General features: G+C 33.1%; 2 protein-coding genes across 3 annotated transcripts; one reads left to right on the top strand and one right to left on the bottom strand.

The window, feature by feature from the left end:
• The first annotated feature begins 225 nt into the window (after positions 1–225).
• On the top strand, positions 226–4,277 carry LOC147395833 (RNA demethylase ALKBH10B-like). 2 transcript variants are annotated; one of them, XM_086451688.1, is made up of 7 exons: positions 226–830; positions 1,591–1,721; positions 1,801–1,918; positions 2,764–2,877; positions 3,023–3,138; positions 3,237–3,391; positions 3,561–4,277. In XM_086451688.1, exons 1-7 carry the CDS (start codon positions 353–355, stop codon positions 4,039–4,041), a joined length of 1,593 nt encoding a protein of 530 aa, XP_086307814.1. In that variant the 5' UTR covers positions 226–352; the 3' UTR covers positions 4,042–4,277. The 2 variants fall into 2 exon arrangements, with proteins under 2 accessions (XP_086307814.1, XP_086307815.1); XM_086451689.1 differs by having other exon boundaries at positions 226–812.
• A 4,046-nt stretch (positions 4,278–8,323) lies between these two features.
• On the bottom strand, positions 8,324–9,899 carry LOC147395834 (uncharacterized). Its single transcript, XM_086451540.1, has one exon. The coding sequence runs from the start codon at positions 9,826–9,828 to the stop codon at positions 8,509–8,511; it is 1,320 nt and encodes a 439-aa protein (XP_086307666.1). The 5' UTR covers positions 9,829–9,899; the 3' UTR covers positions 8,324–8,508.
• Positions 9,900–18,677: the final 8,778 nt, after the last annotated feature.

The following is an 18,677-nucleotide window of genomic DNA, read 5'->3' on the forward strand; positions in this document are numbered from 1 at the left end:
GATTAAGACGATCCAGTTTGTATTATCTCTAAGACCCTTAGGGCTTCATCATCACCTGGAGGCTGTTTAAGTAATTTAACTCATATTCTTCCCGTCAAACACCCTCCTTTCCCTGGCTCCACGTCAACCATTCTCCAAGCGACACGTTGAAGATGGGCCCACTCCGTACGGCCGCTCAAAACTAATATATAAACAGCGAACCCCTTCAAACGACAAACATTGTTTTCAACCTTTTTCATTCAACAAAAACCCGAAAGCGGATACATATATATCGGCCGATACGAGTATTTCCGATACGAAACGATACCGGTCTTACATCGAGAACAACACAGAAGAACCTGTTTGATCTTCGATGCCGATGGCGGAGGGAGTAGCAACACCATCCGATCGACCTCCAATGGTGATCCCAATGCAACCATCTCCGATTCCAGAAACTTTTGCGAAGGACGCCATTATCGGCTGGTTCAGAGGAGAATTTGCTGCAGCAAATGCGATTATCGACTCGCTCTGCAATCACTTGACTCAGATTGATGGAATCGGTGCCGGTGATCATGGATCGGAGTATGAGTCGGTTTTCGCAGCGCTTCATCGTAGGCGATTGAACTGGATTCCTGTTATACAAATGCAGAAGTACTTTTCGATTGCGGACGTAGCGGTGGAGCTTCGAAGAGTTGCAGATAAGAAGATGAATCTGAAAGAGGAAGAAGAGGAGAATAAGAGTGAAGAAATCAAGGTCGTTGATGTGGAGAGAGAAATCTCGGACGAGGAATCGAAGCAGAGTGAAGTAGCGGTTAAAGAAGATTCAACAGATGGTAAGGTCGACGAAGGAGGTTAGTAGATTTTTTGTATTTTTTTTAAAGTTGGAGGAAATCGAATTGTCGAGGGAAAAAATCCGATATTTTCTGCAATTAGTCAGATAAAAATCGAATTTTGGTTCTTCGAATGAGAATTCAAGATAGAAGCTTTCCATGAGAAATTCTGGATTTTGTGCAATTGGTGATTTTTGGATTTCGAATAAGAATTTCTGTCATTTTATCATTCTCGATTCGATTTCGATTTCGAGTTCTCATTTCTTATTTCTATTTTTAAATTTTTTTAAACTATATTTACGATTTTTTAATTTTTTTTGAATAAAATATTGAAAAAATGAAATATTATCTGGAAGTTACACTGAGAATTTGAGTTCTTCGAGACCTTAAAAGGTTGATTTGGAATTTCAGTTGTTTTTGGGATTCTCAAATACTATACAGAAAATCACCTCGAGATGTGTGAGACCATTTATGAGATCAGGACCGTTGATCAGAAAGCAAGTCAGACCTAAGTATCATACATATTAAATCTCTCAAGTCAGCATTTTGAAATCATCCCCCTAATTGGGACTCACCAACCAAAGACTAATCTTTCAGTAAAATTCAATTTTATTTCACTGAGTTTGGGAAAATTTTCGATTATGAACATTGATTTCAAGTTCAATCTCATTTTCAGATATATGGGTTAGAGAATGTTGTTAACTCTAGTAACATTTTGTATTTTTGTCTTATTTTATAGAATTAATAAATAAATCCATCATTTTTTTGTTTCGATTCGAAGGATTTCAAGAACAGAAAATCCCTCCGAATAATATTCAGATTTGCTCCAACCATGAGAACTGTGAATTACGTCGTTCACAAATCAAGATGACCAAAGGTTTCGTTGCTAAGGAGCAAGTTAAAGGGCATATGGTAAGTTCTAATCTTTTTCGTGATTCACGATGATTCGTAATTGTTGATTGTAGCTAATTATTAATTGTGCTCCTTGCAGGTCAACGTCGTGAAAGGTCTAAAGCTGTATGAGGATATCTTCACCAATTCGGAGCTCTCCAAGATCTCTGAAATTGTAAATGAACTCCGTCTTGCAGGCCACAATGGAAAACTCTCAGGTGGGGATTTCATCTTTTTGGGTCTCTAAGATCTCTGGTTTTATTAGTTTCTAATTTTATTTGGTAGCTAAACCAATACTAACTCTCTAAGATTTCCTGATTGTGAAGTTATTTACTGTTCCTCTTTAATTTAGAAAAATGAGAGAAGTCCTAAAAACATGCACAACTTTTGTTAAAATTCCCATTTTAGTACATTGTTCGTTTTAATTCCCAAAGCATGCATGAACATGAGGAAGTGAGATCACAAGTATTTATTCTAATTTTAAAGTGATTATCTCGTTGATAAAAATCAAAACATGAGGTAGTGAGATCGCTGGTAAAAAATTAAAACATTATAAAGTCAAATATCTATTGATATTTAATAGCAAATCAGGGGTGGATTTACATTGGGGGCAATGGGGCACTTGCCCCTGCAAGATTTTTCAGTCTTTAAGGATGTATAGGTCATTGCGACAGATAACAGCGGCGGATTAAAAAATCCATCGCTATTGTCCCCACAAAAAAAAATTCGCTATTAGTTGAAGTCAAATATTAATTGATATTTAATAGCAAATCAGGGGTAGATTTACATTGAAATCGCTATTAGTTGCCTCCACACACACACACACACACAAAATTACTTCTGGTAGCCCTCACGTGGGCAAAATCCTAGCTTTGCCCTGCAGATCACCGGTATTTATTTCTAAAAGTAACGATCTCACTGTGAAATAATTCCCAAATGAACAGCAAATCAGACATGAAATGGTAATTTTCTTGTTTTTCTTTTATAGTGAATTTCATTACATAGTTTGTTATTCCTGCCATCCAAGTGATTCTTAATAGTAGTCTTATGTGATTGAATGCAGGTGAAACATTTATATTGTTCAACCAACAGTTAAAAGGCAATAAGAAAGAGCTCATTCAGTTTGGAGTTCCAATTTTTGGCAAGATAAAAGATGAGGCAGAAAGACCCCAACAGTGTGAGACAGACTTCTGTGTTATAATGTTTTCTTTTTTGCTTTGGTGCCATAAAATTGTAACATGTCCCTTGAAAATCAAATCAAAGATACCTATTTGTGTAGCCCAAGTTTTTGTTCCTCAAAATCAATGCTTTTTGGTTTACAGGTAATATCGAACCGATTCCATCAGCTCTCCAAACTGTCATTGATCACTTGGTTCAGTGGCATCTGATACCAGAAAGTAGAAAACCCAACAGTTGCATTATTAACTTCTTCGACGAGGTATCTGTTTTACATGTTTTTAGTCATTTTGATCTTTGTTTCTAATCTTGATTTTGCTTTCATGATGCTTGGAATAATAGTCACACTATTTTCTGCAGGGAGAGTACTCACAGCCTTACCTTAAACCACCACATCTGGACCAACCTATCTCCACACTTCTTCTTTCTGAAACTGAGATGGCTTTTGGACGGGTTCTCGTAAGCAATCACCATGGAAACTTTAAAGGTCCACTCATGATTTCGCTCAAGGAAGGGTATGCTCTTGAGTTTCTTTCTTACCAACTGTCCTTCCTTCTTCCCTTTTGTGTACGAAATTTGTTAAACTACAAATTAGAGTTACAACCCGTGCCAAACTCAGAAAAAAGCTTGACCTCATTTAGAAAGTTCTCTAATCGATGAACTTTAATTCTGGTTGTCATGCAGATCGCTCCTTGTCATGCACGGGAACAGTGCTTCAATGGCAAGACACGTCATGTGTCCATCTCCAAACAAGAGGGCCAGCATCACATTCTTCAGGGTTCGGCCTGACACCAACGAAATCCAACCATCAATCATTCCTCCCCCAATTAAGGCAATGACAGTCTGGCAACCAGGTGTGCTGCAAGGCCCGCAACCATACAGTGTGCCAAATAGACCCCTCAACGGTTACGACTCCATGGAAGTAGTCCCAAAATGGGGAGTCCATGCCCCTGTTTTCATGTTAGCCCCAGTGCAACCCATGGTTATGGGTCCCCAAGGGATGCCATGTAGCGGTACTGGGGTTTTCTTGCCCTGGACTGTTGGAACCAAGACACCTGCAAAGCATCTTCCACAGCATTCCCAGAGAGCAAGGCTTCTCACATTACCTTCTCCAATTGAAGCTCAAGTTAATGAGTCCACTTCGAATCCCGCTACCAATGTATGACCATTTTCTGCCATACCCTTGATTACAATCTTAGGCAGCAATATATTCTAGGTTTTTCTTCATTAGAGACCTAAAAAACAATAGGATCTGAAGTTACATGAGTTGACATTTTAGCAGTTTTATTTGAAGTTGGAGGGTCTCTAGTGATCTTTTGCTCCGTTCATTTTCTAGTAAAGATAGTAACGGATCTGGGCTCTGTGGAGGCTTACTTATTAGCAACTGAACCTTTTCTTAGACATGGTTGAGCTGGATGTGTTAAACCCTAATTCAGGGGAATTTTGTATCATTTTATGTTATTAAATTTAATCTTCTTAAGATTATAATCGTGCCATACTAGCTACAATTACAACAAGAGTAGTGATGAATGCATGTGGTTTTTGGTTTGTGGCAAGGGCACAAAATCATACATCTTTTAAATCGGGATACACAGGAAAAAGGTGTTCAGTTTTATGCCCTTGCCACGTCAGCTGCTTACCAAAACCATGTGCATTCAACATTATTCTTACAACAAACTTAATTTAATGTATCTAGAAACTGATTTTGCTCTATTCAATCATCACCTTCTATTTAGTCCAGACCCAATCGATTTTTAAAATTAAATGCCGATGGAGATGGTGAAAGCTGACAAGATTTTCCAGGTTTTCTTTTTAAGTGACAATTAATTCACCATTCTTTCATTCTGCATGAAAATACATTTTTACGTTATCCACGACATGGTTTAAAATCTCGTATTGTTTCAATGTATCGGTTTCCTCAAAAACCAACACGATACTGATACATTGCCGATACATTCCGATACAAATGACACATTCAATACATTAAAAAAGAAAATCTCTCTACAGAGATCTTGGTGGTCAGGGTACATATTATCACTTTGAAAACTCGCGTCTATCAAATATTTATCAAAACATGGAGGGGGTTTGTTTAATTAGTCTTCAAGAAAAGACCAACCTCAAAGGCATATTCTCAGTTTGAAAAACATGAGATGAGGGTTTACTTTTTGGAAGAAAAAAAAGGTTTAACTATTTACGAAAAAGAATCTAATTTTTTAAAAATTACCAAAAACAAATTAAATCGTTGGACAGTCCAATGTTTTACTAACTTGCTGGACTGTCCTCATTTTAATGTGTTAAAGTACATTGATTTACCAAAAGTGCTCTCCCAATGATTAAAATGCTGAACAGTCCAGCATTTTAATAGCTTGCTTTAACACCCCCAACAATTTAATCTCCACTTAAAACATTGGACAGGCCAACGAGTTATTAAAAAGTTAGACTGTCAAACAACTTAATTCGTTTTTAATAATTTTTGAAGAAATAGAATTTTTTTTTTGTAAATATTAAAATATTTAACTCTCTTTTAATGACAACCCACCAAAGCATGAAAGCCAGGATCTTTCAAAAAATGGATTCCTATTCAAAAAGTACATAACTGCATGGATAAGCTCACGCTAACCTATCAATTTGGGATTTTTCTTAAGAGGTGGACGTGCAAACCTGACCAGATTTTGATTCTCCAACTCCAGCGAAGCTCCAATGACAGATCCATCTCTCTCTCTCTCTCTCGTGGAATCACTATAAAATCAAAGGTTAGGGCTCAAAACAATAAATGCTTTTGAATCCTTGCTAGTATCATATCAGAATGTTGAAAAACCTATACATACTGGCCAATATAATACGATATTTTGAACCTTGATCCACAAAAAACCCAAGAAAAAAGGCTCGTGCATGCACCATTAAACACACACACACCACAAAAAAAAAAAAAATTGGTATCTTTCTACTGAGAACAAAAAAATTCAGTGTGTCAATCAGTGAGCTAAACCAAGTGTATCATAAGAGATGCTTTTTCTACTGAGTACAAAATCTCTAGTATGCATCCTTCCTTGAGAGATGCTCCTGGCACCATTTTGGAAGCTTAATTTACCTTGACAGCTAGTTGAGCACTTTTAACACTTCCAAGGACTTGAATCAATCCACTGTGCAGACATCAATAACTAAAGCAAATCCTTAGTGACCAAACACTGAGACAAATTAAAATATAAGAACCAGAGGCTTGGACCATTTTTCGACAACTGTTTTTAAAATTTCAAAAATAACCTTCGCAAATGATTTACTATCAATTATTAAAAAAAAAAATCTTACGCAATTTAAACCGCTATGATCTACACCTGGTCACAAAGTCGGAGTACAGGTTTAAATCGGCAAAGGAAAACTTTGGAAAAAATGATATAAAAAAAAATTTATCAAAAGTTATGAAATATATATATTTATATATCTAATGAAAATTCATAAAATCAAATTATTATCATCAAATCCCATACTTCCGCATTTATGAATCACCAAATTCTATTATGTATCAAATCCCATATTGAAAAAATAAGGTGTTAAATTATTATTTTTCCTATGAAAAATGAAAAAATCCAGAGTAAAACGACGTTTTTTTGTCACAAATGGAGATAATGAAAGTAGTTACAAGCCCAAGCCTCAATGACAAAAGACTTTTGGCTATGCCACTGTGGACATAGTGACAAAATTTTCCGATTTTATTTTTAAAGTGGTCATTAATTCACAATTCTTTCAATCTGCATGAAATATACACTTCTATGTTATCCACGACAGACATGGTTTAAAATCTCATATTGTTTCGATGGATCAGTTTCCTCAAAAATCGATACGATACTGATACATTAAGGATACAATTGATGCATTCAATACATTAAAAAAAAAATCTCTCAAGAGAGATCTTGGTCAGGGGGCATATTATCAGTTTGAAAACTCAGGGGTCTATCAAATATTTATTAGTCTTAAAGAAGAGACCGAGGTCAAGGGCATATTCCCAGCTTTAGAAAAAAAAAAGGATTAGGGTTTATTTTTTGAACAAAAAATGGCAGCAGCAGAAGGAGAAGGAGAAGAAGTGCAAACCCGAACCGGATCTTGGTTCTCCAACTCTGGCGATGGATCCATCTCTCTCTCTCTCTCTCTCTCTCACACACACACACATGGAATCTCCACAGAATCGAGAGTTATGGCACGAAACAATGAATGTTACGATTCCTTGCTAGTATCGTATCGGAATGTTGAAGAGCCAATATGTATTGGTCAATATATTCCGATACAATATGATATTTTGAACCTTGATCAACGAAAAGCCAAAAAAAAAAGGCTCGTGCATGCACGATTGATCCTTTCCAAAAAAAAAATGGCATCTTTTTATTCTCTCCTCCCAAAGACCCCAACAAACCGAACTCTCACATATAAACAAAAAGAAGATAGGAAAATGTATATCTCATCATCATCAAAACTTTATCTCAGAAAATGGAGACAATTACCAAGATTAGGTACAATGGGAGTTCTCTTTCTACCATTTAAGTACAAGGAAAGAACATAGTAACATGAACAACAATAAGAAGGCAGACAAGAAAATTGGTTCTACTGTGCATTAACATGAGGAAGCTAAACAGTGAGAGATAAGAGATTAAAGAGAGAAGATTTGATCTCATTCTCGAACCAAAATCCATTTTTTTTTTTATTTAATCTATTTCATGACCAGCACACTACAACATGATTTTGGAACCAAAAGAAAGATTTCACAAAATGGCGGATCCATTCTTGTCCTGATTGGTTGTGGGTACGGTGATGACGAAAAGAAATAAAATAATTCAGTGTGTCAATCAATGAGCTAACCCTAGTGTATCACAAGAGAAATGCTTTTTCTACTGAGAACAAAATCTCAAGTTTGTATCCTTCCTTGAGAGATGCCCCTGGCACCATTTTGGAAGCTTAATTTACATTGACAGCTAGCACTTTTAACACTTCCAAGGTCTTGAATCAACCATGGTTTTAAATCTTGTCCTAGACAACTCGTCCGATACATCTTGGTATCGTCCACCAATGAGAAGGATAGACAAGTCAAACGTATCGGACGAGATTAAAAACCACATTTCATTTTTCTCATTGTTGAACAAGACAACTCAGACGTATTGGAAAACTCGTCCGAGACAACTCGGTCTCGTTCATGGATGAGATGAGACTCACAAGTTCAAATAATGGGCTTCAAGTGCGGATAGTAGTGATCTTTGCATAAAACACAAGTTGTTCACAAGAAATTCTGCTAATGTTGTACGTTAGAGATGAACATATAGTGCACCATAATACTTTATATTTCAAATTTTCTGTGCTTATAGAAAACTATCCTAAAATGCAGCCTAACAACCGTCGGGAAGCTAAATTATAACGCAATACAAGTCATTAAGAAGTCTTAAAACCAAAGGAAATAAATGGGAAGAAATAATAGATATTTAAATGAGATTCAACTTCAAATATTATGATATACAGAGCATTTTTTACATTATAGACCAATTAAAGAGACATACGTAACTAGACACTTGCATGAGAAATACATAAATGGCACAATGGAAGAACACAATGCAATAAATTTTTCAAACCATTTATCATCCGAAGATCATCAAGGTTTCACCGGCTCGACATCATCTTCGATGTCCCAACTCAGATCTTCCTCTTCATCTGCAGCACTAAGTTGCTTACGTAAATCAACTTTATTTGGGCTTCCACCAATCGTGACTTTCTTCTCATTAATGCTGCTGATATCTTCAATCTCATCCCATCCAAGATCTTCTTCAGGCAACGATGGTTGACTTGATACAACCGAAAAGTCACTATCTTTGCCCGACTCGCCTTGGTCACTCTTCCCTTCTAAAAACAACTTCTCTTCAGATTTTGCAACCATTTCGTTGCAATTTGATTCAAACAAATCCGTTTTTCCTTCCAATGACACTTTCTCATCATTTTCACCGTCGGAACTCCTAACTTGTGATTCCTCGACATGTTTCTTCTCCAAATCTCTAGTTTCCGAGGAATCACCCTTCGAGACCGCTACATTAGTCTCTTCTTCATCGTCATCATCAACATCCCAACTCAAATCTTCCTCTTCTTCACCCGAAATCGCTCTCTTTACAAGATTAGCTCTAGCATCCTCAGCTTGCTTAAGCTTATTAATCCGATAAAAATACCGAATCCAAAATGTTTCCTGATCAACACTACTCGGAACAAGCTTTGTATAAACCCCCTCCATGACCCCATTCTCACTTAATAGATTCTCAATCTCCTCACCTTTTTCTTCCAGCACAAACCCTAATTTCCACTTATCAAATTCTTCCAAATCCTCAGGTTCCTCACAATAAGTATTTAAATCAGTTTGAATTCCATGAACTTGTGCTTCAAATCTACTATATCGCTTCAAATTCGAACTTTGATTACTAAATGGCTGACTATCAGAATAATCTGCCTCGAGATCAGAAGAGATAAAGGTATCTTTACCGTGGGAGATAATCTCAGCTGTTCCTCTCCACACAGAACTTCCAATGTCATCAACTGCTTGTCCAACAGATTCGAGCGTTTCTTGAGCGACCGATGTCCCAACATCGATCGATCGCGGAAGCTCTTTAACAGCTCGACCTGCAGCTTCGCGGATCGCTTCGGTCTCTTTCTTCAATCCAGAGCCGAATTCCTCTAGATCGCGACGATAGTTCTGGATGACTGATTCAGATTTGGATGCAAAAGTTTTGATCAAACCTCCGAAACTCCAAGAACTACCGACTGAAGAATTAGGGTTAGCGTTTGGGTCAGTTTCATCTAATGGAGCTTCTCGATCTGGATCTGGATCTGGATCTGGCTCTTCTTCTTCATCTATTTCGGGTGATCTCTGGTTTTTGTGTTGATCCAAGGGTTCTGGATCATCTGAGAACACCGATTTGAAGAAATTCATGAGAAAAAAGAATCAAAAAATTAGGGTTAGGGTTAGGGTTAGGGTTTCGTTTGTTGGTCAATCTGTAATTTGCGTTTGGTTTGAAGCTTCAGTTTAAACATGATCTCAAGAACCGGTTTTTAGGTTCGACTCGGCTGTAGATTCAACCGGTCCATTACGGTTGGGAAGAAAACAAATCTTGACTTTAGTCTTGTAGGAAACTAGTATAAAATGACTAAAACACCCTTATATTCAATCTCTTGATGTTAAAAAATTAAGAATATTTGTCTTTAAAATTACATGCAATCTCGCTGGTAATTTATTAGTGAGATCGTCACTTTAAATTAGAATTACTACGTGGGATCTCACTGGAAAATATGTTTTGGAAATTAAAATGAACATTGTATCGAAATCGAAATTTTTGCAAAAGTTGAGTTCTTTTTCAAAATTTTCTTCTTCCTTTTTTATTTGCACCAACCAAATTATTTCCTTCATTCAGTCCATGCTACCCAATCTCATATATAAATATAGGAATAAAATTTATATGAATCATGTGGGAAGGTTTTATAATGTTTTTCAAATAAATCAGACAAACAAAAATCATTAGATGTTAATTAGAGCAAGAAATGAATGAAAGATTCAAGAACAAGTTATTCAAGTTGAGGGAACTAATGTAGAACAAGATTTCAAGAAAAAGGTCAAAAGTAGATGGGATTGAATTGATGGCTAAACATGGTGCCTACAACAAATTTTCAAGATCTATCTCGAGATGCGTGAAATAAGATCGTAAATAAATTTTATTCATTGTATACGATGAAATGGAGATACAAATCTTAGTACATTCGTCTATGGGGTGTTCTTCTTTGATCAACAATCAAATAATAAAAAAATGAATAAAATCTACTTGCAAACTTATTTTATGTATCTTGAGGCAGATCAAGGAATTTTGTTGTTGATACATGCATTTTATCTTAAAAATTTAAAAACTCCGTCATCGTAAATCAAAACAACTATTACAATAGCAAATCATAAAGTCAACAATGAAATCTACAATATTGGTTTTGATGCGCATCTTAAGAAAAGATTGTTTTCGTTTCACTTAAAACTTATTATTTTTAATAATTTTATTTTTCAAAGTATTTAAAAGGGTAGTAGAAGAGCTTGAGTAAAATTAGAAATTTTTACTATTTTTGAAAATTTTCAATTTCTTGAAAGTTTTACTGCTTTAGTGAGAAATTCATGGTCAAAGTGTTAGAATCTACTTAAATAAATATTTGTAAGAAATATTTATTCATTATTACTCACGATTTTCGGGATGATTAATTAGAATTTTAAAGTTATATATAAAATACATCTTTAAACTCTCATAAACATATTTACTGATCTACACGATCTACTTGAGAAGATTTAATAGTGGAGGAAGTGTTTTCTATAATAAATATGATGTAGTTATTTGAAAAACTCACTTGCAACCATTCACTCCATGCTATGGTGCACATGATTCGGATTTTGGTAAAATTGGAATCGAACCAAACATGATCGGTTCTACAACTTTGGAACCGAACCAATCCAATTACCTTATAGAACCGAACTAATCCAATCCAATCTTGGTTCGGATCGATTCTCGGTTCTCATACTTATTATTTTCAATAGTAATAAAAATCATGAACCAATCCAAAGTACTTATTATTTTTAACACATTAAAAATAAAAATCATGAAAAAATTAGAAAATAAAAATCATTTGACACTTATCTTATAAGGGATGATTGAAGATTAAAGTTATTCTTAAATTCAAATATTGCTTGCTACTTGTTGTTTGTTTAAAGTTGAATCTATCATCAATCAAGAAAATATATCAATCTACAACAACATAAAGAAGACAATTATGCATTTATGCTAATTAATATTAAATATTAGAAAGTAAAAACATTAAATGAATAAATAAATTCACAATCATAATCAAAAGACATAACAAAAACAAATATAATATGAAAAAAATATAGAAATCAAACAAATAAACAATAGAAAATGAATAAGTAAATAAATATTTAACCACAATTCATGTTTATGTCAATCCAACTTCAATTCCAAAAATAAATTCAAATAAGAATCATCCATCAAACAAAACAAATGCCTCACACACAAAAATAAATACACATATGAACATATGTCTTATATAATATAAGTCAATCTAAAATGAAAATTATAACTAAAATCAAGTAAATTCATTTCATGTCTTCTTCATGCTCCAATCCATAAGACCTAAAAATAGAAAAATAAACATCATCATTAATTCATTATTGAATAAGAATTTAAAAAGTAATTTACTTCATAACTATAATTTTAAAAAAATAATTTACCTATAATCGCAAATGAAAAGGCATTTGAAAATCAATTAATCATTAACCAGATGGAAATATTTCATCATCTGTAATGACTGTAAAAATAAAATGAAAAGAATTTTCATTAAATAGAAGTACTATAATTTTATAAATGAGTTAAAATGACAAAATAACAAAAATAAAAGGTTACTTGATTCAACTTCTTCAAGTTCCTCTAGCATCTCTTTAACGTTAATTGAAAGAGGTGAAGCACGTAACCAATTTTGTTCACAAATTAAGCATTCCACTAGCTTTGGGATTAGGGAGCTTCGAAATTGATCTAGTATATGACCTCCAGTGCTAAAAGAACTTTCAGAAGCAATAGTGGAAACAGGAATAGATAATAAATCTTGTGCCACATTAGAAAGTATGGGATATTTGAAAGATTTTATTTTCTACCAATTCAAAATTTCAAAATTCAAGTCTTGCTTTTCCACTCTCTCTTCCAAATATTTATCCACTTCTGATTTGCATTCCATACTTTTTTTTTTCATTTGTCTTAGAAATTCGGATTGGAGATATTTTCTTTGCACACTAACTTCATTAATTGGTTGATCAAGATTCATATCTTTTGAATTTTGAGTAAAACCAGATGAAAAAGCAACTGGAGTTGAATCATGAAGTTGATATTGTTCAAAAATTTGACTTATTGTTTTCCTTACCTTTTTAACCAAGCCATCAACTTTCGTAGGTGTATAAAAGTTTGAGTAGTAAAATTTGACATATTTCAACTTGTAACAAGGATCTAACATTACCGCAACCAATAGTATCAAGTTTACTTTATCAATGTTCCCTCAATATTTATCAAAATTTTCCTTCATCTTTATTGACTCATTGTTTTCCTTACCTTTTTAACCAAGCCATCAACCTTCGTGGGTGTATAAAGGTTTGAGTAATAAAATTTGACATATTTCAACTTGTAATAAGGATCTAACATTACTGCAACCAATAGCATCAAGTTTACTTTATCAATGTTCCCTCAATATTTATCAAAATTTTCATTCATCTTTATTAACATAGAATTCAAGTAAGGATCAAGACTTTTAGACCAATCAGAAATAGTGCTTTCAATAATACAAATTTCATGAAAATACGTATTAGCAATTACATACAACGAGCCTGATATGCGTTTAGAAGCTTCGTAAAACGTTTGCAAAAACTTAGCTAATACCCGAGCATAATTTCAATCTTCTTTGGTGGGAAGCCCATCTTTGAGTTCATTGCTAAATTGTGGTTATTGTTCTTCCAATCGTTCAAATGTTTTTTAAAATTTTACTACAGTATCTAATATAAGGTATGTTGAATTCCACCTAGTTGAAACATCAAGAACCAAAGAACTCTTACACGTGATTCTTTCTTGGTCAACACACTTCTTGAACTGTTGAGCTCTTGCAAGGGAACTTCTAATGTATTTTACAACACCGTGAATTTTAACAATCGAATCATGCACATCATTCATCTCATCTTTCACAATCAAATTCAATATATGCGCACAACACCTCATATGCAAGAACTCACCATCTAAAATGCAACCATGTCTTTTATTTAGCTTTCTCTTCATGTATCCCACGGCAATATCGTTGGAACTTGTATTATCAACCGTAATAATGCATACATTCTCTATACCCCATTGAAGCAAATATAACTTGATCAATTTTCCAATTTTTTCGTCTTTATGACTCGTAACTACACAAAAGTTAATTATCTCTTTATGTAATTTCTATTCTTTATCTGTAAAATGCGCAGTAAGACACAGATATGAGATATTTTGTAAAGAAGTCCACAAATCTGTTGTGAGGGAAACTCTATGCACAAAACTATTCAACAAGTTCTTTAACTTCTTCTTCTCGGCTGCATACAATTGTAAGTAATTTCTTATCACTGTGATACGAAATACTAATTGAAATTTAGGTTGTAACACACTTAAAAAGAATTGAAATCCTTCACGTTCAACAATCTTAAAAGGTAATTCATCAATAATAATCATCCTAGTCAAGGCATCTCTACACAACTCTTGATCAAATTTTCAAGCGGTAAGATTACTATTTCCTTCTTGTCTTACGTTTTGGAATGATAAAAGTTTTTGTCTTTTGTCATCATTGTATTGATACTTGGAACATTTACTCAAATATTTTCTTAATGTGGTAGTTCTGTTAGCACTTGAATACCCATAATCTGTATCACAGTAATTGCATTTAGCCCTTTCTACCTTGCATCCTTTATCAATTTTTATTTTGACAAAATGATCCCAAACATCAGATTTTGATCTACAAGATTTCTTTCGAGTAGGACTTATATCTACTTTTGAGGTTGCAATGCCACTACCAATGATCTTACATCGGTCTATCAATGCATACAAAATTATTGGAATTTATTTAAAAAAATGAAAATTCCATGGATGGGGGAGTGATCGATAGCGAAATTCTTATAATTCAAAGATCCATAATTAATGAAAAGGAAAAGAAAATGTTATTTAACAATAAGACCAATAGCCACAATACTATATAAAGGAAAACATAACATTAAAGCAATTATATAGTGCATTACATTTAAAGAGTTTGTACTTTGATATGTGATGAGATGTGTATCAAAGCAATTATATAGAGTATTACATTTAAAGAGTTAGTACTTTAATGTTAGTTTCTCATGGTTTTGGTGTATTTATTTATATTTGTGAAAAAAAAACAGTTAAAAAATATAACTAAGAAGCAACCAATTATAAGAATAGAGAAATAAACATTGAGTGTATTGGAGTTGGGTCAAATTTTACACTAGTTCAAATAACTTTTGATATATTTTTTTTAGCAAAAGATGTTTTCTATTTTAAAGAAAATTGTTTCTTAAGGTTTATTGAAAACGACTCAGTAGTGGCTTTTAAATGTTTAGAATGATTCTCTGCCAACTAAGTAGCTAAGTTATGCCCCCATTTTGATTGAAGTTCTAAATTGTAGTACTATTTTAAATCACCTTTTTTTATACTGATTGTACGAAATCCAAGTGTAGCGGATGATCTTAGGATTTGTATCAAGCCTCCCAATTTAGTTTGTTGGACGTTATTCATTCGTGAATCGTGAAATATGTTTGGAGATTAGAAAGAGTCTAATTGAATTCCACCTCCTCAAGGTAGTCTCTAGCTTTTGGTCTCTTTAATGTTTCTTCTTTAAAGAGAATGGAGATTAGAGAATTCCACCTCTCTATTTCTCTGGTTAGTCGAAAATATAAAATAACAAATTTCTGTTTTGAAATTTCTATTCTAAAATTTATGTTCGAATAGCAAAGAACATCAGAAATTTCTATTCTATTCCACCTCTTCATTTCACTGGTTCGTTGAAAATATAAAATTAAAATTTTATGTTCTGAAATTTCTATTCTAGAATTTATGTTCAAATAAAAAGGAACATAAAAAATTTCTATTTTATTCCACCTCTCCATTTCTCTGGTTTGTTGAAAATACAAAATTAATAATTTCTGTTCTGAAATTTCTATTATAAATTTTCTGTAAAAAATCTTTTGACGAATTATGAATTATGGTTAACATGATTTTCTAGATGAGAAATTACAATAGGGTTTTTAAATATGTCAATTTTTAGTCTGTCTTTAACTCTTTAGTGTTTATTTGGCTAAATCAGTTAAGAAAGGAAATCCCATTGTACATTATTTTGTGAATCGAACGAAACTCTTCGTTTTCGAGACGAACGAGAACGACGGCAGCTAGGTTTTCAAAGAGAGATAGATTGTTACCTCTGTTTTTCGATGAGGTGGCGAGGTGAGGTGAGTGAGGGAGACGAACGAGAATGAGAATGACGACGGCTAGGTTTTCGATTTTCAAACTTCTTCTAAGTTCTACTTGAAGAAGAAAAGAGAAATAAAGAAAATAAAATTTTTATTTTTATTTTTATATATATATATATATATATATATATATATATATATATATATTAGAAGAAGTAAAGAGAAATAAAGAAAATAAAATTTTTATTTTTATATATATATAAAATTGGTTCGGATTTCGGATTGGTTCGGTTCTGTTATATCCTTAATCCGGAACTGAACCAAATCAACCGGATTTTTTTTAAATCTGTACCCGAACCGTGAATGTGTTCAATCCGAACTAATCCAATCCAAAAGCTTCAGATTGGTTCGATTCTCGGATTTACCTGATCCAATGTGAACCCCTACTCCATGCTACTCAATCTCGTATATAAATTGTGGGTTGATAATTATGTTTGATGACATGGACTATTGAAAAGTTTCCAATGGTCATTAACATATGAAAATGCTGAGTTCAATAAGATACATGTTGTACTATCTAAGTTGAGAGGAGACTCGAAGGACAAGTGATTTTTAACTAAAATATCCACATGTCAATTTAGTTAAGTCCTTTAATAAACTTAACTCGAGTGACACCTAGCAATGTCAAAATACTTGACTGAGTACAACTAATTGATTATTACTAAGAGAAAATCACAGAAATAAATAAAATCCATGCAAATCCCCATAAAAGATATTTTAAGATCTTTAAGATTCTAATTCAAGTTAAAATCTTATACCAAATTGGAAAGAGACCAAGAGAAGGAAGAATTGTGATTAGAACGCTCTTGATTTGAAAAGTAAATAAAGAATGTAGGAAAATTAACAAGATTTTTGCCAAAAATGTTGTCAAAAGAAGATAAATACTTGGTCTATATATAATAGAGTCAACGCACTGGTAAAAAACTTTTGACTTGTTTTCAAACTTAGTTTTTTTGAATTCTTGCTAACTTAATCATCAGAAGGTATTCAATGGAGAAATCCTTGTAGATTTGAGACTTTTTATAGGAATTAGAGGGAACTCTTTCTTAAATTTCACATTTCGATTGGGAAGAAAACGAATCTTGAAGTAATTTTGTACAACCCTTGGATTTTCATGAAAATTAGAAATAAAACTCTATACTCAGTGATCGGTAGTTTTTGTTGATTGCAGAAATGTAAGATTAAACAAATATTAAAATAAAACTTTGGTGAGTAAAATTCGTTTCACAGGAACAATCGTGATTCAACTTTCTTTCGAATTGAAATCAAAATAGATTTTTAAAACATATTAGAAAATTGCAGCTAAGAAGTGAAATAGAATTGAAATAAGAGTAAGAATAGAGATTGAAAATAATGTAAAGAGTTTAAAGAGATCAAATCAACCTTTGCAAGTCATCTTATTGCTGAATAATTCTAATTTAACTCAATCCACGTAAGAAATCATTGTTCGTGGATTAAAAAATAAATCGATTAGAAATTAAAAGTAACTAGAAAATATAAATGTGAATCCTGAACTTAGGGGAGATTATCCAACTTGTATCTCAAATTTATTATAAAACATGATTAAGCTTGAACTCATCTAAGCAATAATCATCAAAGTTAGAATTAGAGGTACAAATTAGATGATCTCATCTTAAGAGGCTTTACAAGAACACAATTAAAGCAAGATCAAATAAAATTAAAATAACAATATTAAGATGAACTCACTCCGACGTCATTGACCTATTTAAGGAGAGTCTAGCCGATCATCGCGAGGAGCAAGTTGCAATAATAAAAAAATAAAAATAACATGGTAGAGAAGATGATGAGATAAGCAATGTTGTACTTAGATTCCAAGATTTATGATCTTACAATGGAGTTGCAAAGGGAAATTAAAGAATACAGATGAAAGAAAAATACTCTTGAGATCTCACTTCTACAAGAATTCTTTTTCTCAAAGAAAAATTAAAAAATTATAGAAAATTTGGAAGAAGAAGAGGGACTAAGAGGGACCCCTTCTCTTAGGGACAACCCTTCAATTTATAATTTTCTAATCAAGTTAGTGGGTCGGGTTTTCGCTTTAATTGATTTGAGAAGGACCTTTTGTTACAACGGTCGAAGAGTCTGAAATTTACAGTTCAAATCTCGAGGTAAAATTCCTCAAGATTACTACGACATTGTAAGGACCTATTGCGACACGGTGATGTGGCGGATTTTGACTCCGAAATTTGGTTGGATGCTCCTTTTTGACTTGTACATTGTAACAAAAATTATTACAAAAATATTTATTTTTGAATTTACTCTTTTACCCTGCAAATAGTTAAAAAAACTATTAATTTCAATATTTTGACAAATTAATGCAATTTATGATTATTTAAGACAATTAACAATTTTGTATTAATCATCTTTGTGTAATTACAATCCCAAAAAGTGATTTTAGGGGACCTTATCATTCAGATGATGTACCCCTTGACTTTGGTCCTGCATGAGAGTCTAATGTAAAATGACCAAAACACCTTTATTTTCGAAATTGACAATTTTTAAAGATTTGGTGAGAGGTGATATTAAGGGTCTATTAAGAAAGAAAAAGTTTACAAAATGGACTATTTTTTAAATTTTGATTGACATGATTTTTTAATTATTGTTGATTCTCCTTCTCAAATTTTCTATAGGTTCATAATTAGCAAATTCTTATATAAACTTTCCTAATAAAAAAA

This window comes from Akebia trifoliata, chromosome 8 (assembly GCF_017979445.1).
Source record: "Akebia trifoliata isolate Shusen 1 chromosome 8, ASM1797944v1, whole genome shotgun sequence".
Classification (NCBI taxonomy): domain Eukaryota; kingdom Viridiplantae; phylum Streptophyta; class Magnoliopsida; order Ranunculales; family Lardizabalaceae; genus Akebia; species Akebia trifoliata.